At 42.5% G+C, this 27,883-nt stretch overlaps 1 protein-coding gene across 2 annotated transcripts; it reads left to right on the top strand.

Annotated features, from left to right (window-relative positions):
* The first annotated feature begins 174 nt into the window (after positions 1-174).
* farp2 (FERM, RhoGEF and pleckstrin domain protein 2) lies at positions 175-27,604 on the top strand. 2 transcript variants are annotated; one of them, XM_083672185.1, is made up of 27 exons: positions 175-237; positions 1,249-1,481; positions 8,290-8,394; positions 9,495-9,537; positions 9,637-9,715; positions 9,909-10,006; positions 10,262-10,376; positions 11,745-11,892; positions 12,007-12,102; positions 12,270-12,433; positions 12,648-12,716; positions 12,832-12,889; positions 13,034-13,274; positions 19,582-19,763; positions 20,170-20,259; positions 20,347-20,480; positions 20,588-20,669; positions 20,852-21,089; positions 21,335-21,465; positions 21,569-21,637; positions 21,742-21,831; positions 22,506-22,588; positions 22,692-22,810; positions 23,173-23,336; positions 24,366-24,473; positions 24,733-24,884; positions 25,031-27,604. In XM_083672185.1, exons 2-27 carry the CDS (start codon positions 1,281-1,283, stop codon positions 25,119-25,121), a joined length of 3,150 nt encoding a protein of 1,049 aa, XP_083528311.1. In that variant the 5' UTR covers positions 175-237; positions 1,249-1,280; the 3' UTR covers positions 25,122-27,604. The 2 variants fall into 2 exon arrangements, with proteins under 2 accessions (XP_083528311.1, XP_083528310.1); XM_083672184.1 differs by lacking the exon at positions 175-237 and adding an exon at positions 242-361.
* Positions 27,605-27,883: the final 279 nt, after the last annotated feature.

Raw genomic sequence — 27,883 nt, 5'->3', positions numbered from 1 at the left:
ATAGTATTTAAAAAGGACATAGGTTGACCAATAGTATAGCCATGAAGAGTAGTACTGCATTGGTTATTTATCAACCAACCAGTATTCTGCAAGGTAATTACCCAATGCAATCTGAACCAATAGCAGGACGAATTAGATGTGTTCTGGCCAATGACAAAGTAGCTTGTGTGAGCTCTTTTTACGACGACCATTTATCCTGTTTTTGAGGTTCCAGTATTTCAAGACGAAAGAGAGAAGGTACGGTCTATTTAATGAAACATTTATTGCTATAGGTTCACTTTTGCAGGAGCCTACATTTTTTACGAATTCTCAAAATGCACTTTAATGTTATTCGTTGATCAGTGGGAAATTTATTTTCAAGGTAAGCTTCTTTCTTGTCGGTATAATAAAGTTTTTTCTTTTCTTTTCATTGCAAGAGCAATTTGCTATTGGTTAGCAAGAACAATTACTTTATCGATTAGTCCCTCGATTGCGTTGCTCGTCATTGTTATTATTGTATGTCGTAGTCAAATTGGCTTTGATTGGAAAACTAAATGTAACAACAAGTATATGTCACAACAAGTCGCCAAACTTGTTGCACGTCACCGTTGGATATGGACTCTCAAGTATTATTTCATGTTGTTATTTCTCGGCGGAAATGTGTTTCCTATTTTGTCTACTCTGGAGTTCAGTTAAAGCTTTTATTTGCACTAAAAATGTCCCTCAAATCAATTTCAGGCCAGTTATATTTGCCGAGGCGCAACATGCGGGTAACTTCGGATTGTGTAGGTTAGGACACAGACCTCTGTTGTAGAGTTGAACTGCAAATGTAGGAGTTGCCTATACCTCTTTCGAATTTTGATTTCATTAACCATGTGTTATTCATGTAATCAGCTAATCATTTAAATAAGGATATTTCCATTTAATTTTGGCAAAAATAAGGACAAGGTGCAATATGTCGACGTGTTTTGAGATTTTGGGATAGGCTCAAGAGTGCTCAAGGCTGGCGTGCCACAAAAATGCACCAACGGAAATAATTAAGTCAGGAATAGAATGCAACTAAACCACCACAACACACACAAGTACAAGTCTCTATCTGGTACTAGTTAAGTGTCTTTCATTGTATTTTGTCAACTGTACTGTCAATTTGTTATTTCATTTAGATACAGAATGTAATCTCCTTTTTAAGTTGACTGAGATCAGATCCACATCCTAAAAAATAAACTATTATCAGCACAGAACTCTGATTCGTCATGAATGTGTTTGCAGGAGTGAGTCGGTGGGCTGCGGTGTGAGCAGCAATGGGTGAGATCGAGGGCTCATACAGGGCCATGCAGACTCCAGGCACACGGCTGGGAGCCCAGTTCAATGCCGGTATCAGCACATTGGAGCCTGGTCAGACCCTCAGTGCTGCCATTGGCAGTGGGAGCAAAAGCCAAGGGAGAGGGTTACAGATCCGTGTTCAGGGCCTGGATGAATCCCAGGAGTTCTACGACATGGAGGTGAGTTTCCTCTCTGAGATCCTTGCTTCCATTATCCTGAATCAGTGGTTGGAGAAGCTTCAATGTATTCTCACAGAATTGTGTGGTACATGTTGTGTGGTAGTCAAAATACTGTATGTAATAAGTTGGTCAAAGAAATACAATTTAAACTCTTGGGGGTGGGTAATTTTTTTTGAGAGGAAAAAGAGACCAAATCTGATGCAGAGACAGGAGATCACCCCTGGCCCCTTAGCCGCCCTGTTTGCGTGTCGCTGTGGTTGGTGACAGCTGCCACATGGCTTTGGACTTGAAATCCCTTCTCCTCTAAGACTGCTTACATGGGCGACCTAGTATTACTCACCAGGGCACTGTTTTTCTTACTGTGGCTGTGATGTGTGCTCATTGTGGGTGTACAGTGGAGTGGCAGTACTCTATTCTAGCCCCTGCTGTACGGGAGGTTGGACCAACCGGAAAAACAGACGATTTACTGCCTAGGAAAGCCTTAAACGCTCTAACATCTGCCTATTTGGCATGCTGGTTTTTGTACAGTATATGCTCAGGTTTTGGGTTCCTCCCTCTTATGTAAATAGTTGTATCTTTCTGGTGTCTCAACTCTTTCACTGAAGGAGGTAGCGAGAGAGCAGCATGGCTATCTGTTTCAAATGACCTGGCTGCAACAAATCTGTCTGTAACTGAACATTGATGAGTAATCTTTTGATTCAAGAATAATTTGACAGGATACTCTTGTAGACTGCATGCCATCCTACTAAACTCTATCAATTTGGTTCATAGAAGGAGCCACATTTCATGTCAGCTCCCTGAGATCTTTTTATAGCCTGTGTAACCCCAGTGGTCCTGGTGGCAGACTGAGTTGTGCGAGTGTGGTGGGACGGTCACATTGTCCCTAGGGCTCCAGCCCTGTCATCATCATTGCCACCACAGAAACTCAATACATGGTGTCCACCCTCTGGTGCCTCTTACTCAAGCTACCAGTGTTATGATTAACCTTGCTAGTGAAATAATAATAATAATAATAATAAAAAACACAGTGGACGAAGCTGGTTGATGTATTTGTGCTTTGTAGGTGTCTCACTCATTTCCACATAGTACATGATTTACTTGGTCAGGTGGCAAAGAATGTATTGGGTCCTTATAAAAAAAAAAAAAAATCTTTGGCTAACACAATGGTCATATTTTTGGAAATGGGAGGATGTTAAGAACAAAATCATATTTATATAGTTGCATAGCACATATTTAGTTGTCTCTCTTGCATAGGCTACATTTTTAGGTCCGCACTGGTGGTCTGCCTGCCTGCTGGCTGAGCGGCTGCAGGACATCATTCACAAGGCTAATCGGAAGTCATGAGGAAGCCACTACATCAGAAGAGGTTTCCTGCTTTTTCTGGAGTGAGAAAACATATCCATATATAGTTTCCACAGTGAATTAACACAGGATGAGTCATTAACAAACATGCCTATGTTCATGGTTGACACTTTTGTGTTTTTGCACAGTAATAGAATTGGATTTGTTTATAACAACAGTTTAATATTTGTTAAGTGTGGTTGTAATAACTGCCCTGACCTAAATCTCTCTGCAGCCATAACAATAACGGTGCTGGCAGCTGTAGTTTGGGGTCACTGCTGGGGCAGACATTTCATAATGTTATGCGCCATATGTTGTCTCCCAGCCTTAAACAAAAATAATTTTACAGACAATTCAAGTTCAATTTGCATGTCATTATTGAATGAAACCTCCAAGGAATCCTTTAGATTCTGTTACACTGCATATGCACTGACCTCTGTAGTTAAAATGAATAGTTGCTCATGCTGCTGATGGATGAGACAGACAAGAATAAATGGTTGTAATAGGAGTTGTCCTTGAGTCCCTTCACAGCAAAAGGAGGGTGACACCAATCCCTTATTCAAGCAGAATGCAGTGTGCCAAGAGCAAGTCGGCGTCCAAATGACGACGTTCTGTTTATCGCTGCCTCTACTGCTGCTAAACGTCTGTGTTAATTCACTCTGAAGAGCTGGGGCCCAGTTGAGAGAATAGTATTTATCTGCTCAATGACACAGGGGTTGGACACAAATATGCTCTGTAGTGCAATGAAGTCCTCGGTTTAGTTCTCACAGGTCTAGCTAGATAGCTAATTTACTGTTTAAACGTCACCATTCCATATTTAGGAATTAATCTTTCATCTAAGGAGTTATTCCATTATTGTAGCTCTGTGTTTTTTTTTTTTCTTCTTGTTTTTTTCTGCAGACCTATTATTCAGTTTTTTGCAATTTTTATCTATTCCCCTGCTGACTGCATGCAAGAATAGATACAACATTGCATTGTTTGATGCTACAAATTCCTGTGACCTTCAACAGATGATGGGCTCTTCTGCTTGAGAAAATGTAGTGGTGTTATGAAAATGTTTGCCCCTATCTGAAAGCGTAGGAGGACAAATCCAACTAAAACATGTGCTTTGATGTACTGACCCTGATCTGCTGCAGGTAGCTGGCATGGTCATCATCAGCAGACATTTGCCTGTAGAGCTCTTGTCCATGGCCACCAGGCCCCTCCCACACCCAATGCAGGAGAAAGCCCAGCCTTGTGGTCTCGGGATGGGGAGGCAGGACAGGGAACACAGGCTTCTTTTATCCAGCGCAGCCAGCCCCTCTGCTGGCCTTCACCACTGCTCTCAGCTCAAACTCACAAGGCGGGGGGTGTGTTGTGGAACCAAGCAGTGTGAGAATGCAGTGCAGTCGGGGACTGGTGGAGGGGAGGTGGGACAGGCCTCGCTCAGCATTAGCAAACAAGCACATAAATAGGTTGACAACCAAGTAAGGGACACAGAGGGACAGCCTCTAGTGTTAAATGAGCAGTGTGTCTGATGTTGAGTTTGGGCATGGCTGGGGGGGAGGGGATGCACTCAGTAGTGAAGTTGAGAAGCCCTACAGGACGTTTTGCCAAGGAATTTCAACGACGGGCCTTTAAACCTTTAACCCTTTAGGTGACGAGTTCCAGAGAGTTGTCCAGAATTTCATGACTCTTTTGAGTTGCAAGTTATTTTACGGTACATAACTAACCAGGTATTTATAAATTAATTGCATCATAAAATGCTAATAATGTAACAACCCATGAATTAGTTGTTTGTTTTTGGGATTCATTAGAAATGCCATGGGTAGTTACAAATTGTGTTTTTTTACTACATAATTTCTTTGTAAATACTAGATCAATATAAGTCAAATACAATTCAATATAGTACAGTACAATAATCTGTCAAAGTGCCACCGATGTTGTTTGATGAAACCACAAAGTTATATGTATGCCCCTAAATTGTGAAGTGATGATGTGGAAGCCATCATCATCATTGTGGAAGCTTTGACTGCTAGTAGGAACCTGCAGCATGCATGACATATGGTTCCCAGAAAAGGAATATCACAATGTTAGCATTAAGCATTATGTCAAGCAGCAGTCTGCAGCTCGAAAAGCATGCTCATGCCATACACACAATTATAATCTCTGACAGTGAGAGTACAGCTGTCAAACTTGCACCACACTCCCATCTTAAATCCTGCCATACATTGCAATTAATTCAACAAACTATTATTTTCTTCCCATTTTCGTGTACTGTGACTGCTTGTGACACCTGTTCTGATAGAGATTCATATTTGCAATGTATAGTTGTTTCACTTACTCTCGACAAATGTACTTATTGCAAGTTGCTCTGGGTACAAGCGTCTGCTAAATGTATAAAATGTATAGACTGCGACTAAAAAGATGGCAAACCTGTTCTACATTTTGGCCGTCCTTACATTTTGCTTTGAATGAGGCTTTAAAAACTAAACTCTCATTAAAATCCATCTGATTCCAGTCACGCTAGTCTAAGCCATTGGTAATTGTCCTTTCTTGGTGATTTGTAGAAAGTGTTGGCTGGCACAGAAAATGCACCATGCATCTCTTCTAGACATGCTGGTGTCAGTGTGCAGTGTGGTGTGGTAGCAAGCTGGTGATGCAGTGCCATTTGGGTGACAGACAGACGGTGGCAGGAGGCACAGCTACACTTAAGCCCTTCCCCTGATTACCGGTATTCATCGTGTTATCTGTTGACAAACTCTCTCTGGCCGGCTGTACATAGGGTGTGTCTCACACACAGGTGACGTAAAGCAAACAACATTGAGAATATTGTGTAGTTGGCTTCCTCAATTAAAGAGGGTAAGATTGTAACACACCTTCTTTTTCAACATCACCTTTAGGGAATACAAGCATTAGAGGGTTTTGTGAGGTTCCTGTTTTTGACCTTTTTAGGAATAAAGTGACACACATTGAAAACCATTGAGTTTCTTTTTAATACTATTAATAGTACTAGTACTATTAATACTAGTTTTGGTGCCTAGGCTTACAAGAACTATACACAACTCCAAGTTAAAAATGGTATTGACTAAAAAAGAAAGCAATGACCCTTAACCTTAATAACTTTGCTTTAAGGACTCTTGTTCTCTCTTGGTGAATATGAGCACATGTGTATGGAGTTGTAAATGGTGTGTTTGTGGGAAATCTCAGCCCAGTGTTAAGAGCTAGACAATGCACCTCCCACTGTGCCAGAAACAAGCCCCAACACAAACCTGCTGGCAGCAGGATGTTATGTGAGTGTGCTGCGTGCTGTTCACTCACTGTTGTGGAACATTGAACTGCCTTTTGGTTTAACCATACCTAAGAATGGCCTTCAATTAAACGGAATCCTGTTGTCTCCTACTCTCTCTCTCTGTCTCTACTTTTCCTCTGTGCTGGAGTATGGGTAGAGTTTTCACACTGACATGGATTCTTTTGAAAGCCTGGCTCATACCCCTCCTCTTTGTAAACATGAGGGAAGATCTCACTGCCAGAGAAACATCTGCTCTGCTCTAATCCCTGCTGCTGCATGGGCTAGATTGGGTGACCCACTAACCTGCCCTTCTGGGTAGAGCTCAGAGATGAGACTAAGAAAGTCCTACTCTGGTTCACATTACCATACTTGGGCAGGGACAATACGTCACCACAGTGCATGTAGAAGATACATAATTGATTCTATCGAAGCATTCTGTTTTTTGTGAGTAACTCAATTCCACACAGAAGTTATTCATTAATAATAATAATAATAATAATACATTTTATTTGGAGGCGCCTTTCAGGTCACCCAAGGACACCTATATCATTGATTGTTGTTGTTTAATGTCAACACATTCCTTATGTTAATGTTTTGAAAAGAACATGGTAATTGTTAAAAACACACCTGTGAAGTCTTGTTCACCTTGCTGCTCCCTGGAGCTGGAGTATGTCGCCAAGTTTGGCAGAAATTGTCTCGACAGGCTATGCACACTATAAAAAAAGCTGACTTGATTGTACCCACTGGTTGTACCAGTCTTGGCCAGTGGAGGAGGAAGCCATTTGGAGTGAAATGATCTGCACAGTACAGCATTGTGGTGACATTCCGGGTAGAAATTATGCTTTATATGAAATGAGGTGTAAGATCGTAGGATTGCAGCAGAGCCACCTGTGTGTCTACAGTTGCTACAAAAAAAACTGTTGGGTGTTCAAGACTATGCTTGCAAAGCATAACAGTCTAACAGTGGCACACCTTGTCCTCATTCTAGGCGTCTGGGAGCAATTTGAGCACTGGAAGACTCAGACATCTGATTGTGGAAGATCGGCCTAATGCTGAATATCCCAGGGGAGGAGGCTCCGGAGTATTTTATTTACTACCAAAGCTTTCTCAACGGCACTACATTCTTTTACACGGTTAATGATTAACACCAGCAGGCCAGGGAGGTGCCTCTGAAAGGTTCTTATCCAGACAGTGTTTAATGGCGACACCCCGGTTTTGTTTAGGATTAACCTAAATCGCATCTCTGCCCATGTGTGAGAGAACAGAAAAACAGGCCATTTCCCATTTTCATTTAAACGTGGAATTCCTGGATGTGGTGCTGGTTTTTAACATCTGGAGGATACTAAATACCAATTAAGTAAATGCAGACAGTGAATCTGTCTGCGTGTGTAATGGTATCGACCTTAAACAAAGGCGTTATGGCTACATCTCTTGTTAGTCTTTGAAGAGAACTGTATTGCTTGAGTTTTGCCAATGCAAACCGGACCTTTTTATAAGGTTTTTAAAAATACAATTTTACATTACAACCAGATGTCTCCCTCTATAATTTTCTCAAAAAGTCACAGGCTATGATTCCAAACCCCAAGTGCTGTGTGTTCCTGGTACATAGTAATTAGTCCTTCATTTAGTGAAAACAAACCCCATAGCGTTGCGAAGGTAAACTTCTGCTGATCTTTTTTGGCCTCTCTGTAAATTTACAGTAGTCTGTCCAGGGACTTGTTGGCACACACAGGCACAACCCTCTCTATCGGACACTGCTATCGGACCGACAATATTGCAAATTCAGTGAAGTGGATCATTTACAGATACCATAGACATTTCTCCCTGACCCCATTCACCTCAACTATGTTTATGACTTATGTTTTAAGGGATTAAACGTCTCATGAAATGTGAATTACCTTGTGTAACCCTGTCATATTGTCATATTCTAACTAGGCCTATATAACTACAATGTCTTTGAAGTAGTTGTATAGAAGTTGTATTCGATTTGGAACAAAAATACAGGAGATGAAAGTGAAGTTATTGGCACAAACTAGAAATTCAATCTGTTCAGTAAAGTTATTTAAAAGCCTCAAATAAAATGTATGATATATATACATTGGTCTCCCTTGCCCTAGCACTTAATGTTGTAATTTCTTCTAATTGTTTTGACTCTGGCAGGAAAACACACTGATCCCTTCTCTTCTCTCCCTTTAGTCCAAAGCTGATGGACAGATACTGCTCTCTGAAGTGTTCCGGAGATGCAATCTTATGGAAAGTGATTACTTTGGCTTGGAGTTCCAGAACATGCAGATGAACTGGGTAGGTACTCAACTAACTGTGCAATTGACTGGGTTTTCCTTAGTAAATTGGACAACCAGCTCACATGGAAACGTCAGTTATGTTTATGATTTGAGAAAAGCAGGAAAGGCCATAGAGGATCCTGAGTCTAATAAGTTAGTATTTTTTCAGCTGCTCTCTGGACTTCAGAGGCATGCCTTTTACTCAACAAAGTATTGGTTTTAACTTGTCTGGCACAAGCGGCCAAATAAAACTGTAAGAACTTGATGTTCTTGAAACATACCTAGAAATGGTCTGGTCATAATGGAAAATGAGATGTATGGAAAGGAATAGCTGACAGATGTGAAACATTTACAATGGCTACTTCAAAGAGGATGGAGCCGGTGACTATTTCAAGCCAAAAAGATTTCAGATGTCTGCAAGGTTTACAAGATCCAGCAGCCTTTCCAGGAGATATTTTGAGGTTCAGTTGCGTCACATGGAAAGCAATTTAAAAACAATATATTGAGATTTGCCAAATTAGTATTGTTTTGAGTATATGAAGACCATTTGTAAATGCTTGTCCTTTAGACAGCAATACAGATACATTAAAAGTCATCCATTTTTAATAGGGCAATTGTTATGGTTCCCATTTATCATGTTGTTTATCATAGGTTATCTTCTGTTGATTTCCCTTGCTTCTTTGCCATATAAAGTGTGTAGTCTAATGTGAAGGTCTATCAGCTGTGACAAATTTATCAACATACTCTATTGCAATCTACTACGCAATGGTTAGGCCATAGGGTCCTGCAAACAACAATTTGAAATGGAATTGATGTAGACAGTTGTATTAACTGTTTTTATACACTTAATTAATCAAATGTTCTTAGTAAAGTGAAGGGTTAGGTTTCATTCAGATGCTTGTAATGTGAGCGAGAAAACGCGTGACTCTGGCCTGAACACAGAAAAAGCAAGGGAGCGAGAGAGATGAGCTGAACACTGATGTGGTGTGGTGATAGAGTGTGCATTCCTCACTCAATCGGGCCCAGATGTGATGATATGATCATGCCTGAGTTGTGATGATGTGATCATGCTTGATACATACAATTGGGAAGACCATTCATAGCTCCTCTCAATTTCAGGTTTGGTTGGAACCCACAAAACCCATCGTGAAACAAGTGAGGAGTAAGTCTGCACATTTCAATTCCATTCTAAACAAATGAGATGAGATGGTAGAGTGCTACAGTATGTCTCTGTGCTTACTGTTGTGTTTATACGTTTCAGGACCTATGAATACACTATTCAGACTGTCGGTGAAGTTCTTTCCCCCAGACCCTGGCCAGCTACACGAGGAATACACCAGGTCTGTGACTACACAACAGATGAAATGCATTGAATGAGTGACAAAGGTTTTTATTGACTTCAAGTGAAATTAAGTAATTATTTTGATGACCTGATGATGAAACTGTCCCAATGACCTCTAACAAACATTGCTGCTTATTATGCTGGATAAACATTAACAGATGGCACCGTAAACCCTCTGCTGTTTTCCACAGGTACTTGTTTTCCCTTCAGATGAAAAGAGACCTGATTGAGGGCAGGTTGACCTGCACAGAGAACACTGCTGCCCTGTTGGCTTCTCATCTTGTCCAATGTATGTCCATCTGCCTTCCTTTCTCAGTATATTGAACAAAGTGTTACAGTTGCATTATTTCATCAGATATTGATAATGCAGCTTTTTCTAAAACCCCGCAAGGACTTATTAATGCACATGTATGACTGGTAATGATTAGTATGATTACCTTTTAGGACATTATTTAGTACTTTATGTTTTTAGTATACCCTGTTGCTACAACATGAATAATACTGTCCCCCCCCCTCTTCTCCTTGGTCCATGCATCACTCATAGCGGAGATTGGTGACTATGACGATGTGGCAGACAGAGATTTCCTGAAGCTGAACAAGCTGTTGCCCTATCAGGAGAGGGTCCAGGAGAGGATCATGGACCTCCACCACAGGCACCTGTGAGTTGCTGCCTCTTTTGTCCTCACACAGATCACCTGAAGCATTTCATGTTACAGAAGTGGATTGTTTTCTCTTATTGCCATTCCCAGTCCTACATTGTCCACCTCACTTTGTGCAGATAAGTTTTCTTTGGAGTAGAAATTTTTATTTTATTTTTTTACTACATTTCCAAGATGATGCATGCAGGACAAGAGTTTCCTCTTCATCGTTGAAATTACACATTTGATACAGTTTTCTTCCCAAAGGCCGTCTTAATGGGAACATGCCAATGCTCCTCAGTAACCTCTACAAGTATCTGTCTGTGGTTTGCATTTTCAGGGCGGACCGTGCTGTGATTTAATGCCACTGTTTGCTGGAATTTTCCACTGGATGTTGGATGAACCATGAATGTGGTATCCGAATTTGGTTCACTTTAACACTATGTTCTGCTGCTATAACTTGATGGACCATTTCAATGCTGCTTTGAATGACATCATACAATGAAGCAGAACATGAGATACATTCCTGAGCAGTTGTTGTTGCTTTTTCACTACTGAACATGTATTGTTTTAAACAAATGTCTACGATAAAATTGCATTGGCATTCAGAGATTTAACAGATAACTGTGATCTCTCCAATGACTTGTATTGAAGAGTTTGGCACCAGTTCAGAGTTGTGCTCTTAATGGTAATCTGGTGCTTTAACAGAACCACTCACTGCACTTTCCCACAATCGTTCCCTGTTCACACAGTATTGTCCTACGGCTTTTCGTGCCTCTCAGTCTCAATAGATAGTCCCTCCTCAACTGACGTAGCAGACAGGGCCAGTGGGGGAACTGTGGTAATCTCTCCCCCCTGGCTCTCATTGAGGAAGTGCATGGCTCCTAGCACCCTGCCCTAATCTCCAGCTCAGGCCTGTTTATTAGCCGTACGGCCAGTAGGGCAGGGGAGGGCCCTAAGGAGATTTTACTGCTTAAAGGATGAGCAAAATTAGAATGTGGTGATGATCTGGCATGTAGCTAGCCCCAAGCACGATGTAGTTTTGGACTTACTAGAAAACATTTAGATGATTGGATGGCTATCCTCCTCCGTGAATGTTGTTTGGATGTAATCAGAGTTTAGAGTATTTCCTTAAAGTCCTGAAAGGGTTTGGAGATGGCTTTAGGGGATTTAGGGTGGTTGTGTCTTGTATTCCTCAGGGGGGTTAGGGTTGGAGAGGGGGGGGATCGTCTATACTGTGAACATTACCCATGTTAGTCCACCAAGCGCAGCCGTTCCCGATCTTTTGGCAGATTTTGATAACCAGTAGTCTTTTAATTTACAAGAATTGTTTTGATTATCAATATGCACATTCACTTATCACCCTTACCGCTACAATCTCTTCCTTAGGGGTCAAACTCCAGCCGAATCAGATTTCCAGGTGCTGGAGATTGCCCGTAAACTTGAAATGTATGGAGTACGCTTCCACCCGGCAGCAGATCGAGAGGGGACCAAGATCAATCTGGCTGTAGCTCATATAGGTCTCCAGGTTTTCCAGGTGACTGCAGACTGCCACTCTCCCACACATGCCTCTATGCCTCCAGCTTTGAGAATGTACCAAAGTAAAATAAAACAGATTTGTAATGTTATTTTGTAAAATGTTTTCTTCTAGGGCAACACCAAAATAAATACCTTCAACTGGTCCAAGATTCGCAAGCTGAGCTTCAAAAGAAAACGTTTCTTGATCAAGCTCCACCCAGAGGTTCATGTAGGTATTTCTTTATCTTAAGAGAAGGCATATATTTCAGAGTCTAAACCATTCCTGTTTTAAAACTGTATTATTTACTACATGTAGTACACATTTTAACAGCAATCAAAACCAAATATATTACATGTGATTTGAAGGTTTTGCCCAAAATATATTTTTTATTTTAGGGCCCTCATCAGGATACCTTGGAGTTTATGATGGCCAGTCGGGACCAGTGCAAAGTGTTCTGGAAGAACTGTGTGGAACACCACTCTTTCTTCCGCCTGTTTGACCAGCCTCAGCCGAAGACCAAAGCCATCCTCTTCAGCAGAGGCTCCTCCTTCAGATACAGGTGTTCATACTTACCACTGTATTATACTGTGGTATATTTGGTAGTCTATGTAAAATATAGAAAATATCACAAGGTATAATTTATCGGTTTGCAACCCTTTCCAATGTACCATATAGTATACAGCGTCAACCCATGTCAGTGCACACAGGCTCAAAGGCTGATTAGTTGTGTTTGGTTATTTCTGCGTTGTGACTCTAAACTATGTCTATGTTAGTGGGAGGACCCAGAAGCAACTAGTGGAGTATGTCAGGGACAGCGGCGCAAGGAGGACACCATACCAGAGGTGTGTGTGTGTGTGTGTGTGTGTGACATTCTGCCTTCAACTACAATGTTAGTGATGGCATACATTTTTCCTGTGTCCTTTGTGCAAGCTTCATCTGTGATTGTATCTCTGTCAGGAGGAACAGTAAAGTCAGAATGTCTGGTCGCTCCCTGGCTCCCGATTTGCCAAAACAGGTTAGTAGGATTAGAGGATTAATGCATCTCTGTGACAGGCAAAAGCTTTTTCAACAGTAGTTGCATAGTCATGGGAAAACTCATGTACCCCCTCCCCAACCCACCTTCTGTCTCTCCCTCCCTGTCTCTGTTGTATCATTTCAGAGTTTGTCATTCAATGACACCCTCAGGGTCCCCGGCTCCCCATCCTCAGCAACCGTGTCCTTCCACTCCCTGCATGTGTCCAGCTCTCCCCCACGGACAGAGCTCCAGACGCCGCCTCCGCAGAGCCAACCTCCACAGCCTCCCCAGCAGCAGCAGCCCCCGCAACAGCCTGCCAGGCCCCCCAGCCCCCCGAAGGAAGACCCTGTTAAGGCTGCCCCCCCATCTCACTACGCCTTCCAAGGTGCCCCTTGTATTCGGGCAGCAGGAGACTGCAGCCCCTCGTTTGTGTGTGTAGAGAGTTTCACTTACCAACCGCAGCCTTTCCAAAATGGCAATGAGGATAGTGAGCAAGGTGGGAGAAGGGTGACTGGGTGCATGGGGGAAGGGGGGGAGAGAAAGACGTTTCTTACTCCTGAGGCTTTCGAGGCTGAGCTCTTGCGTGCGAGGCGGAAACCCCTGTTTTCATTGGCTAACACACAGCTGCAGGTCACTGAAGAGTTCATAGATGACGACCCAACTGAAATTTCCTTTTACGGTGGGGGGGCAGAGGCGTATGCTTATAGGTTTGAGGGTAAAGGGGATAAATTTGGTTATGGGGATGCTGACCTCGGCAAGACCAGGGTCTATAGCCTGGGCCTTGAGGACCTGAATGGGAACACCAATCTCTTCTCTGATAGCACAGTCGGTCGTTCTGAGACCAGCTCACTGGTCAACAACCGGTCAGAGTGCAGCTCCCTGGACAACCTGGGGCTCAGTTCTGCTGGCGACTCTCTGTCACTGGGATTTGGTGGGCCCGACTCGTCCTCCCTCCGCCTGCCGGGCTCTGACAACCCGTCAGAAGCCAGTTCTATGGTCAACTTTCCAGCGTGCTCAGTGCGTTCTGAGACCAGCTCTGCTGTGCAGTTTAGTGACTTGGTGGAGCAGCTTGAGCAGCTCAGCTACCCGCCCACAGCCACAGAGGGCTCTGCTAATGGCAGCTCGGACTCTGACTCAGACTGGGGCTCCGACAGCGGCCTGCCTCCTGAGCAGAACCTCTTCTACAGTAACCCATTGGCAGGGGGGACGGGGGTGGAGGGCTTTCTCCTTCAGTGCCACAACCTACAAGCACTGGCGCTTGGGGACCTCCCTGGAAGCCCCCCATGTTAAAATGTAAGGCTCTCCTCACTCATTGGCTGTCAAATTTGCCTTTTGATGTGGGTCTTAGCCATAGGCAAAGAAATGGAGCCACATAATATAGCACTTAACCTGATGTCATTGCTATTCATTTCATAGGCAGGTTTTGCCTTTTTTTTCATGCACTCCCATCTAGCTTTGAGCTTGGATGCTCGCCATTTTTTACTAATGAAACATGATAAAGCACACTCTTAATTTTTTGTGAGCTCATGTTGCAGAACAAGTTCCAGCAACGGCACAATGCTGAAGTGTACAGGAATATGATTTAAATGTTTGAAAGACAAGAAGTATAATCGATAATGATTAGAGAGATTGTTGATGGAATATGTTTGCATGCTAGCCCTCAAACAGCCATTGAGATTTTGTGGGGGTTTATCTATTTCAGTCAATTCATTTCTTGCATCTCTTGTTCAGTCCTCTGAACAACATAAACTATAGTGGTTTTGATTGCGCTTTGATTTTGTCAGTATGACAGCTGGTACTTTCTGTATGGAATAATTTTCAGTGATTTTTATGACCATCTGATGAGAATATTCTTACAACTAATACATGTTGCTTCTCTGGCATTCTTATGAATGCATTATTTCATGTTTGTAAATGTTAGGTTTTATTAGCTTAGCTGAATAGTCATTGTTTTTGTTTGAGTATCCTAGGGGAAGTCATGTGAAGATCTTGCATTTTTCTTATTGTCTCATTGTTCAAACAATACTTAATACGCTTTGTTTTTTTCAAATGCGACCCAATAGATGTTGGTAGATAAAAAGAACAGAACTTCGAGCTGTTGTGGATGAATTTTAGGTTAGGTCATCCATTCAGTTGTTCCTTGTAAAGTTTCAATGTGATTTTCACAATATTACAGCACTTTCATAACTGATAGTATAGTAGTGCTTATATTCTGACTAGAGTTTGTGTCCTTCAATTAGACATTTCAATAATATCAGATATGCGACATGTCACTTTTTTTTCATACCACTCAGATCTCAGGGGTAGTTATGAAGTTGATGCTTCTCCTTGGTTTGTTTAACATACAGGCCTAGTGGATCGGTGCTAAATTTACAAATTACAATGTGCCTTTTGTAGAGCCTTTATCCAGTTGCTGTCTTGAAGATTGTGTGCCATGGTGACATCTGCTGGTCCTTACCCGTTACCATTCCCTACATATCCAGACTGCAGACGGACTGCAGATCGTGTTAGATATCCGAGGCTGCGATTGTACAATTGTGGAATTCATGGAAGTTATGGAATTTAATTGTTTTTCAATTAATGCTTTATTCACAATGCAGAAACGCAACATATAATCAGCTATTAAATTTAAAACTAGATATCACGTGTATTCTGTGCATTGAAATAGACACCAGCACATATTTTTGATTTAAGTTCAGTTGAATGTAAACAGTATGCTGTTGAGCCAATAAGTATACTGTTGATACCACTGCCAACAAGTGAATGTACCATGTAACAAATATATGAAGTCTCCCCGATTCAATGATAACAGTAATAACTGTTTAGATGTTTAATCTACTATAAGCTAAGTAGAGTACCTTCAGTAAATCTTTAGGAACATTTTTCAGTATGATTATATCCCTTATGTGAAAATAATAGGGAATTGATGGAGCTCTTAATTTAGGCAAACATTGTAATTTGCTATGCTGTGATTCACATGCTGTTAATTATATAGAGTAGATACACTTAAAAGCTTTTCATCAGTTACCGCATGGTATCCCTTACTTTAAACATTTGTCAGATTACTTAAAAGTTATCGCTATAATTGGTGCCACTTTAAGTTTTCTTAAGTCATTTCATTGGCATTTAAAGAAAGAAACAGCAGCAGCAGGGGCTTTTTGCACTTTGGTTCTTGTTATGTTTATGTTAGACAGAATTAGATTCCAGTTGATTTTTATATACAGTGTCACTTAATAATTTAAAATGTTTGCAGTCAAAGCCATAGTCGGTCAGCAACATGTTTTGGTCCATAGTACATCAGACTGGTGTTTCAGTCTGACATCGAGACCACAGATATGTACAGTATTTGGATTCTGAGTGGGGAACATTCAATCTGTGTGGGAAACATTTGACTGTGTGCCATAGTACATGAAGTCCTGATATACTTTTGGAATAAACATAGGCAGTGGTGTTTCTCTTAATACACTGATGTCATTTCCTCCTCATAACAGTCTTGACTCCCCAAGTCCCATTTTAATTTCCTGTCATTTGAATCCCGCTTTAATCTGCCTGAAGGCAGATTTGCCTCGGCTTTCTGCACAGCAAACTTTCCTCTTCTTTCCGTGCACTTATTCTAGAATCTGTTTGGATTTGTCTACATGGTACTGTAGCTCTTGTACTGACTCTGAAGGGTAATGACCTTCAGCAATGTTTATTTGCTTATTGCTCTTGGTGCCTTAAGTACTAATAATTCTACTCATTCAGTAAATGTGCATTCATATATTGGATATCTGAGGGTCTTATTAATTTTTCTATACGTGTTTCTGAATGCCAAATGTCGAAATGGGGGTGGGGGCGACATTTCGTAAGCAAAATAAAGTGTACTTAGCAATTATGATCATGAAGTGGTCAGCTATGTTGTAATGTAGCCTGTTCTCATTGTCATTTTGATCAAAGGTAAATCGTCATACGATCTGAAAACACATCTCATTCTCAGAGGCGTGCTTGCGGAGCCTCTCTACAATCACAAGTGAGGACAGCAGTCCCTGAGTGACCTAGGGGCACGGGGGGCTTTAGGTCAAACAGACAGAGACCATTGGCAGTACACTGCACACATCCCTGCAACTCCACTCTGATTCTGTGGGCAGGGTTCTGTGTTTTCATCTGCTAGTGTCTCTCTTAGCTTGCTAGACATTTTTTGATGCTCCTCTTCCTTGGAAACCATTACCTTTTTTATTTGGATAAAACAGCAGTTGCAAAACTTGGTCTTAATAACCCTTTTCTTCTAAACTATGTACTGAGATTAAAGCAAGGTTATCTTAAAGTGTTGATAGTTAGCTAACTATAAAAGTGGCCCCACCAAACTATTACATTTGTGGCTCGAGTGAAAGACACTGAGCAACAACAAAGATTTTCATATATGAAAGATTGACAGTGATTTCCTGGAAATTACATGGTAACAATGTAATTACATAGCTATTACCTAATTATGACTCTTGGATGGACTTGGTGATTCATTTAACATATACCAGGAAAAAAAACAATTGTTACTAAGAAGTTACCAATTTCCTATCCTTGTTCTGTTAGACCAACCTTGCTTTTATTCTTGGGTATAGTTTTATCCATCCCCCCTCTATATTTAGTCGATGATGTTCTGAAACAAATATTCAACTGGCTAAAGCAACTGCACTTGAACATCAAATAATGCAACACATATTTCCTATTGAACGGTTGTATGGTTACAGATTTTCAACAAAGTGTGCTTATGTTTGTATGTTCTTTTCTCTTAAAAAATAAAGTAATCACTTTTGGGTACCTTGTACTGTATGTCAGACTTAAGATTATTTTATAGCCACCAAATAGATTTTTAATCAGATACGTAATGATGTGCAAATTACTCTCATAAAGCTTGCTCAGTGGCACATTCTGTGGCTTTCTAATTTGAATAATCCTCAAATGAACGTAATTCTTATCCACGCCCCCTTCCCTTCTTCTAGGAACTGTATGGCTTCAATGTAGAGAAGACATGCTCATCCTACAACTTGACCAGTAGCGTAGGAAGAATGCCATAAGTAGCACCTGCAAGTTAGAGGCTTAGAAAGAGATGTTAGATGGATTGATTTTGCCTTCTCTCCCACTAACCCTAACCTCCCAGTCATTTGTATTTACACACCAGGTTAGTGAACAGGGAGACACTGTCATACTCTAACACATGGGCAAACAGTGCCAACACCAAGTGGCTGCAGGCTTGTAATACCATCTTGATGTGTTTCTCCAACCGCCTCAATGAGGCCCCCACAAATTACTAGGTCAATAAAGCTGTTGACGTTTTGTTTTCTGTTCTTTTAAAATGTTCTCCATTTCCAATGTTACCATACACATTCCTAATAATGGTTTTGTTGAACTACTGTACCTGGGTAGTGCATGTCGTCTTATAGTTCACCTACATACAGCATCTGTCTGCTTTCATATGTATCAGAAATGGTTACACATGTTACTCATTTTCATTTGGTCTCCTCAGTATTCCCTGTATGTGTGAAGCTCTCACCTGAGAACAAATGGCGCATTGAATATCTGTTTGTGTTTTGAGAGCGGATGAATGTTCAGAGCACTACGATAAAGTGCACTGTGGTTTCAGAAAACATTAAATGTGAGACTTGCATACAGGATGTTTCAGTGGATCGATACATGTACTAATTTACTCTGATCTGAGGTGAATAGGCTGACTCTGTTATGGTGCCGGGGGTGGGGTGGTGCTCCTCAAATACTAAATTCCACAGCCTAATTCCAGCCTAGTGTGTGTGCTCCCTGTTTAGACAGGCTCTCAGCCAAGTCATTCCACAGCAACCCCCATTTCCCCTGTGCAGAGACTGTGCTGTCCATCCTCTCCTTGCCTGTGTCATCCCCCACGGGGCACTCCAGTTAAACTGCCGGCCGGCCGACCACATTCCTGATAAGCTTCGACTAAGGGAATTATTTCCGGGTCGAAGAGTAACCTCTTTTTTTTTTTCTCTCTCCCCTGTCTTTCCATTCGTTGTTTTTTTTCTGAAAAATGGAAGAACAGCTGTGGCTTCCCAAGGCTCTGTGAAGAGTAAAACCTAGCATTGCGTCCATTTCTCCCCACTTTGCTCAACAGCGAGTCACGCAGCCTTCACAAAGGCCCTAAGACAGTTCTATGTAATGTAATCAGCTTCATATAAGAGCTGGCGATAAATCATTTGGCCCCATTCTAGAGGGCTAGAGCTCTGAAAACAATGGCTGAAAAAAAAATGTGGGAACTATTATTTGCCTTGGTCTGCCCTGCCCTCTCTCCTTTCATGTCAACCGATGTGTGTGTGAGCGTGAAAAATTTGTTTGATGAATCCTTAATCTTGTTTCTATTAAAATACACAGGAAGTTGTCATAGGAGCCTGTTGCCTGTAGGATTATGGGTCTTTCAAAGGGGGATACATGGGGAAGTTTGGATGAACAATAGGAAGTGTTTATGAAGATTCTCATGTTGTTATTCTTATTTTAAGAATTCCTTACATACAAATATATACATCTCATCGATTATTCAGAGCACATTTCTCCTGTTTTTGTAGGCACACTGTCCTTTGGGATTCATTGCAAGTAGAAGCTCATTTTAATAATGTTGGGCGTGTCATTTTCACTCTCTGTATGAAGAGAAATTGGTTTTGATCTCTTCTTTTTTTTTAAATGTTTTCTCACAGGTTCCTCCATGGACAGCCCGCAGCTCTCTCCATTCAACTCCAAGAGTCCCCTCTGCCTCTCGCCCTCCTTCCAGATGTCCACTCTCAGCCTCCCGGGCCAGGCCCCCTCGCCCCTTCAGAGCCCCATCCTGAGTGAGGTGGGCACAGCCAGACTAGATGAGGATGAGGAGGGCAGGAGGAAGGTACACTGCTCACATGCCACCCTTCCACCCCAGACTCACATTCTAAATCTAGACAAATCAGACACTAAACACTGCACAAATGAAAATGAGGAAGGGTGGATGTTTTCCTGCATGGTGATTTGGTGTGTAGTTGGCTACTAGCACTGTGGTATTATGTCCAATTATAACAGTGCCATTGTTTTGATAGATTTATGACAGCATGTGTTTTGTATTTGCCCATCGTGATAATGTACAAATATGTAATGTCGTCATTGCCAAAATCAAGTTGTTTTCTTATAATTTGAGGAGGACGTTTGTGATTGTCACCGTGGTTACTGTTTTGCTTGTCCATCTCGGGTTGAAAACTTTCACTGATCCATATTGTACTCACACCAGTCTTGACATGAATAACTCTCTTCCTCCTCAGAGATATCCCACCGACAAGGCCTACTTCATTGCCAAAGAGATTCTGACCACAGAGAGGACCTACTTGAAAGACCTGGAGGTCATCACTGTGGTGAGCTGATACCCATCCCAATCCATTTATATGTTTGTTTGTTTGCCTTTCAATGGATTTAAGTCCTCTTTCCTGTGCATTTTTCAGTGGTTCCGCAGTGCTGTGATCAAAGAGAACGCTATGCCCGAAGGCCTGATGACCCTGCTCTTCTCCAACATTGACCCCATCTATGAGTTCCATCGGGGTTTCCTCAAGGAGATAGACCAGAGGCTGGCTCTCTGGTCAGTTGTCTTGCTCCCATTGTCTGCATAAACACTGTGTTGATGCTGTAGCTATACTTGTTCAATAACTAGATCTATCCACTCAGACTTATCTGTTGTTTCACCAGGGAGGGGCGCTCTAACGCTCATGTCAAGGGGGACTACCAGAGGATTGGTGACGTGATGCTGAGGAACATGATAGCTCTAAAGGTGAGGCTGTCCCAGTTGTCAGTCATAAGTCAGGCTTACTCACCAACAACCTTTCCACATCACGCTGTGCCGCTGTACAAAAAGATGGAATAAACCATTGTTTCCATTTGTAAGCATACAACTACATTTGTGACTGAAGCTACAGGGTTGACTGAAGCTTGTTTTTTTGCTGCACTCCTCAGGAGTTCACCAGCTACCTACAGAAGCATGACGAGGTGCTGACGGAGCTGGAGAAAGCCACCAAACGACTGAAAAAGCTGGAGACTGTCTACAAAGAGTTTGAGCTGCAGAAGGTGTGCTACTTGCCCCTCAATACCTTCCTGCTCAAGCCCATCCAGCGTCTCATGCACTACAAGCTCATTCTGGAGAGACTGTGCAAGCACTATTCCCCAGACCACCGCGACCATGACGACTGCAAGGGTGAGACTCAAAGGATAGGCTTGTTCCTGCTTATTGCTCCCTCGGATACCAGTTAGCCAAGCAGCTTATTGGATCATTGAAGATTCTGTTGTATCTGTGGATGCCTTAATAATCTGAATACATCATAACAATCTATTCTGAATGAATAGATGGAACACTATCCTGATCAGTTGGCGAGGACCAGGGTTGGGTAGTTCTGCTTTTGGTGAATATTCTGTGGCTAATCTCTGTGTGTGACCCTACAGAGGCCCTGAAGGAGGTGGCTGAGATAGCCACTCAGCTACAGAGCAGCCTGATCCGGCTGGAGAACTTTCAGAAGCTAACAGAGCTGCAGAGGGACCTAATTGGTATTGAGAACCTGACTGCACCAGGCAGGGTGAGTGCAATACCTTAGGCAGGGTGACAGGGGGCGCTGTGAAACAGTTTCAGATGTAAAGGTTGATTTGTATCTAATGTGAACTCTGTGAACCGTTTTTTAGGAGTTCATTCGAGAAGGCTGTCTATACAAGCTTACGAAAAAAGGGCTGCAGCAAAGGATGTTTTTCCTGGTGAGTAATGTTTCAGACAAATTTGTAATCTCCCAGCTGAAACTAGCTCACACAGTGGTAGTTTATGTCCATTGTACCTCATGGTCTACACTCTTCTTTTTCAGTTCTCAGACATGCTCCTATACACAAGCAAAGGTGTTACAGCTACCAACCAATTCAAAGTCCATGGCCAGCTGCCTCTGCACGGCATGATTGTGAGTATAAACTACATTTGGTATCAGTTGACCTGTGGACAACCTCTGCTCTGAAGACCTGTCTCGAAGACTGCTCCTCATTGTGGCATTTTCTGGCGAATGAGGGTGCTGTAATGTTAAACCCGGTGCAGAAAGAGTCAGTAGCATTAAGAGTAAAGTAACAGTGAGGGGGTTGCCTGAGGGTCTGGCAGACAGTGAGACAACCTCAGGGTGCCTGGGTATCCTAATCTATGTGTCTCTGCTTCACTCCTGGCTGCAGCTCATAGTGCTGGATGCACCGGTGAGTACTCAGAGCTCGGTCAGCTTGGACGCCCAACCCCCACTCTCCTCCCTCCTATGCCTGTGTAGACAAAACAGCGCTTAAATGTGGGCATTGGCAAGAGAGGAGAGTTTGAGCCTGTGAATGGATGGGAAAGAACCCCATGTTGGTTTAGAGTGTCAGATCTAGATGCCCCAATAGAGACTCTTGGCAGGCCTTCCTGTGATCTGTTCTGTCTCACTGTTCTGTTCTCCTTTTGTTCTTGTTCATTCCCAGGAGGAGTAACCTTAGGTGGTTCCGTCTGTAGAGTTGGCTGTGTGGAGAGAAGGCGGTCTGGCCAGTGTTGGTGACCAGAGGGAGGCAGTTGCTGTGCTGGTCATCCATCTTACTGTGTGCATGTGTTCTCTTTCCTCAGGTGGAGGAGAGTGAGAATGAGTGGTCTGTGCCCCACTGCTTCACCATCTACTCTGCCCAGCGGACTATTGTAGTGGCAGCCAGGTAAGCAGAGAGATGTTCCTCTTGTGCTCTTTCTCTCTCTCTCTCTCTCACACACACTTTTCTCCAAACCATTTACCAGTAAAATTCACATCTATGGTTTCAGCTCCAAAGTGGAGATGGGCAAGTGGATTGATGATCTGAACATGGCAATCGACATGGCCAAGAAGTCACAGGAGAAATCAGACATCTTTCTGGACCCTGGACTCTGTGATCGCTCCAATAGTAAGAGCTTGAAATACCCTCAATGTTGTGTGATTAGGATTTACTGCTTCTTCACTGTTCTTCATGCAAGTTGTGTTTTTAACATTGAACTGAATTCTCACCACCTGTGTGTTTATTAGCCTTTTGATCTGCTGTATTGCAAAATCCCATAGGACTGAGATTGGTTTGAAACCAGTGATATTTGTTGTTGTTTTGTACGTGTGTGGATCTGACGTTGTCATGGAACTGTCCCAGATGATTCTCTTAGTGGGTTGATCTTGCCTTAGAAATACCCATTCCCGTTAAATCTGCAGCTAAAGCCTCCCCACTCTCCTCCAACCAAACCCCTTGCCATCCTTCTCCTCCTCCCCCTCCTTTCTCAGGGTCGTCTGACGAGGTTTCTCTGGAGCAGGAGTCGGAGGATGACATGAGCTCCTCCCGTAGCTCACTGGATAAGCAGACGCACCACCGTGCCAACACCACTATGCATGTGTGCTGGCACCGCAACACCAGTGTGTCCATGTCTGATCACAGCCTGGCTGTGGAGGTACTCCTCCCCTGCCCACCTTAAGAGCACACACTCACAGGCACTCAGGAGTTAATCATCAATCAGTTGGTTGAGGCAGTTTGTCGTCTTTCTAGAGGTACCCTGGTAGTGTTTACCTGAACATGTAATACAACCCTCAGGGTTGGGTTGGCCAACTGACAGTGCCGCAGTACTGGCAATATGAAGCAACGTGCTCTGGTGTTCACGGCATTTCCTCACCCCCACCCAGTCCTTATTCACCCACACTTCCCTGTTCCACTCTTTCCCATGATTAACCTTCTCACCTCTCTCCCTCATCTGATTCTGTCTTTTATGTTTCATTTCAACGTTTTACTGTTCTATTCTGTGTTCTTCTACTGGTGTATTGCTTTGGTGAGAACTTCAATCTGTGTTTCTGAAGTTACAGTAGGACCACGATACAGAAGCATGAGCTAATCTATGATGATCTTCACTGTCACTAACACCTCCCCTCCTCAGCCCCGGAGGACTTTCTTCAAACTGTTCTTTCCCTCCCCATTCTTCCACTGGGTGCTAACATGCTAACTCATCCTCTCCCCTCTCTCCATATCTTTCTCTTTTCTTCTCCATCTCTGCCTGCCTCTCTGCCCACGTCTCAGCGTTCTGCTCTCCTGCTGTGTCTCCGGAGCTCCCCCCTCGTTACCTCCTGGGTCAGGGCCAGAGACCCAACACCATCACACACGTGTGCTGGTACCGCAACCAGAACCTCTCTCTCACTGATTACCTGCACATGAACCAGGTACCAGAGCCATGGCACAGTGCCACAGGGAGAGGCCAAATCATGTCGCACACTCCCAACAGACAGAGGTGCAGCATCAAGCAGAGGACTTAGTCCGTTTGGTTGGCATGTACTCAGTTGACAAACTCACAGACATGGAGTACACAGACATATCATAAACATATCATCTTTGCTCTGACTCATTAACTATTTTCCATTATGATTCATGCAAAATGTTTGTTCAACATCCACTGATAACATATTACTCTTTTTTTCATTCCACCTCTCCGTAGAACCAGCTCTCAGGGTATCTCCTTAGGAAATTCAAGAACAGCAATGGCTGGCAAAAGCTCTGGGTGGTCTTCACCAACTTCTGCTTGTTTTTCTACAAGACACACCAGGTACGGTACTCGCCTCACCTATCAGCAAGTGCACAATTCAGTCGCCATTTTGTCAGGATGTGGTGCCAGTTTTCTTGTTACCGATGTGGAGGCGTGAACACATTTTCAAAATATGCACAGCAGAGGCAGCCTAATTACTTTAAGCTTGTCGCTCTTACAATACAGACTTAAAAACTGTCATGAATACTAATATCCTGAATAATCACAGCCAATTCATCATGGCCTCTAAGCTTGTTTTCCCTCCTCTGTCTATGTGCAGGACGACTTCCCTCTGGCCAGTCTGCCGTTGCTAGGCTACACAGTCAGCACCCCAGAGGAGTCTGACAGCATTCACAAGGAGTATGTCTTCAAGCTGCAGTTCAAGTCCCACGTTTACTTCTTCCGGGCAGAGAGCGAGTACACCTTTGAGAGGTAATATAACAAATTGCATCAGTCATTCATAATCCATAACAATTTTCTGGAGAGCGTCCTATGTCTCCTCACAGGTCAGCCTTGCGGATATGAAGTTATGCTGCGTGTTTATACTGTGGCTGTCGCTCTGTCTCTCATTTCTGCAGATGGATGGAGGTGATCAAGAGTGCAGCCAGCGCTACAGGCCGTATGAGCCTGCTCATACCCAAGGGCCCTATGGAGATCAACGGCAACTGAGCTGAGCTTCTAGAGCTAGGGGCTGGGCCTCATAGACTCTTAGAAAGACACATTACTGTATTATTTCCCTTCTCTTTGGCTCCTATCATCGTGATTTTAATGTGACTTGGATTTGGCAGATCTTGGTTCAGTGACACCTCAAGACTGGATTAGACTGGCAGTTCAGTTTTTTTTCGTTCATTACATTTCTCTCCCTTTTGGATTCTATTGTGAGGATCTGTAAAATGTTTTTTTTTTTTTTTTTTTCAAACAATGGCGAACAGAATAACATTTATTTTAGTGAAATGAGTTGAGGTACGAGAAAAAGAGAGGAATGTATAGAGTGGTCACAAGCAAACTCTTGATGTAGCAGGTAGTTCCAAATAAGGCTGGTAATAATTATACCAATTATAATCAGTTGAGATGGGGAACTGAAAAGGGACCAACTCCACCTCTAAGCAGAACATATTATTTTTCAGGTTGAATTGGGACTTGTAGAACAATAGTCGTTAGCAAGTGCAAAGTTTTTGTGTCCATACTAATGCAGCAGTGTAGAAATTAACTGGAAAGTGGATACGGGTGGGATGAGAGGTGATGGCAAGGTGGATAGGTTAGGGAGGGTTCAATTCCTGGACACTCGCCCTGTAACTTTCATCCCATTTAGAGGATCTGGAGGTATGTAGGAGGGGTAGGGAAATATCCATTGAATGACATCCTTTGAAGTTATCGCAGAAACGAATGAAAGCAGAGGGTTAATTGTATGTTGAAATGAGTTTTAGGACACACAGCCAATCCCATTTTTTATGAAGTCTGTAAGGACTTACATGAAAGGTTGAGGCATTCTTGTCGACATTTTCTCTCTGATTTGAAGTATTAAGCATTGTTAGAGAGTCTAGGTTGATGTTTTTCATCACTTATGGCTATTTTTAGGGCTTTAGACTATTCTATACTTTTATGAACATGAGGCATTAAGAGAATGATGAAAACCATCAGATGGTGTTCACTAACTGGGTGTTAAATGCAGCATATGCACATATTCTGAAATACAAAAACTAAAAGGCTTCTTTCACTGCCAGCTTGTGTAACTGTCAACATTTTATCTAAATTAACTTGCTTTTGTCAGGATTGTATAATCATTCTGACTGTGATGCATCTCTCCATCACCTACATAGACAGGCAGTTCTTATTTGCTTTGTTGTCACTGTTCACACTGAGGTGTTGAGGGTCATTGGGTTATCTAAAAGTGGAATAAACACGTTTTATAGGGTACTTTTTTCCATTGAAGTGTTACATTTTTTCTTGTACCCCTGATATAATTATTCACTCAAGGTTTTTCGATCAAGGGCAGTAGAGCTCATTTTCCTATTGATGAATTGTTCTGTACCTATTAAGATGTTGTACAGTATGTACAAAATGCTGTCCAAATAGGTCACACTGTAATAACCTCTTAATTGTTAAAGCCTAATTTCCTGAACATCAAGGGTTTTTGTCCATCACCCAGAAGGGGAGAGACAATGAGAAATTTGCCTCTCCCCTGTAGGAACCATTGATAGCCTGTCTTTTCTACTACAGCAGTTCTGCCATATAAGACATGGGCATTGTGATTATATGTAGGTCAGTTTTAACTGTTGACCCTCATTCCTCTCTCTGGAAGGCACTGGGGGCTGACCAAGTAATTCTTTAATTTCTTTGAGTGGAGCTGCTGTCAAATATGCAGTATTTGGTTTCCTGACTAATCTTTCAGCAAAGGCCAGGTCTACAATTTTTGCTTGGTTGTTTTTTGTTGACTGTGTACACTCACTCTCGAATATTTGTGTGGTTTGCTGGGCTTACATCATTAACAACTAAAATCATGTATCTGTATTTTTTTTGTTATTTTACATAGGGATTATGCATCTGAAAGTAGCAGAATCCTTTCTAATATGGCAAGGCTGAAGAGCATGTCTGAACATAAGCTGTATGGTATTATTGTATTTTGGTAATGCTTTCTTGGTGTGTGTAGGACTATATTAGGCCATCTGAGTAAGGTGACTACTGGAGATGACTGACTTCCTATCTTGGCTAATTGTCGCCAAAGGACCCTCTCCTTACTGAGTTACTGAGTGCACTACATGGGCCCATGGCCTCATTATTTTGTACATTTCCTATGAGGACTGGAATCTCTTCTAAACTTTCTCTCTCTGGAGTAGAGGGGACAGCGATGCAGTCCTGTCAACTTCCCCTTCTTTGACTGTAATGAAACCAGATTTTTCAGGCGCAACTCTAAACCCTCTCTCAGCTCCAGCTCTCTGTGTGAGAGGTACTACCACCAGCCCCACTGGCCCACACTGTTACCTCTATTTATTTTATAGCATGTCATTGGGGCCTTGCTCCGGTGTCCCCTGCATGTAGTCTTTCTTCTGTTATTGAATTGAAAGGTTAACAAATAAAATTCAACAGGTACAAACAACAACTTGGTCCAGGTTTTCTTTTCTTAGCATCTGCATCAGACACTTGCCCGCTGAGTGCACAGCCTCTCCAATATAGTGTCTGTGCAGTTTGTGAGCTACTGTGATTGATATGATTAAACCGTATGTTTACAAAGCATTTGGTTATTTTTTTCTTGAAAACATTCAACATTACATAAAGACTAAAAATGTCTAAATAATTTGGCAGCAGTAGGAGTACAGGTCCAGCATGGGAGGTGGTGGTATAATGAGCAGGAGAGGCATGGTTCTGGGTTCCCTGTCCAAATGACTCTACCAGAGGGCGGCAGCGATAGGTTGGGCTCACAGCCAATCTCA

Source organism: Argentina silus (assembly GCF_951799395.1).
Source record: "Argentina silus genome assembly, chromosome: 6".
In the NCBI taxonomy this organism is placed as follows: Eukaryota; Metazoa; Chordata; class Actinopteri; order Argentiniformes; family Argentinidae; genus Argentina; species Argentina silus.
Note: the sequence above shows the minus strand (reverse complement) of the source record. Positions and strands in the feature narration are given on the sequence as shown.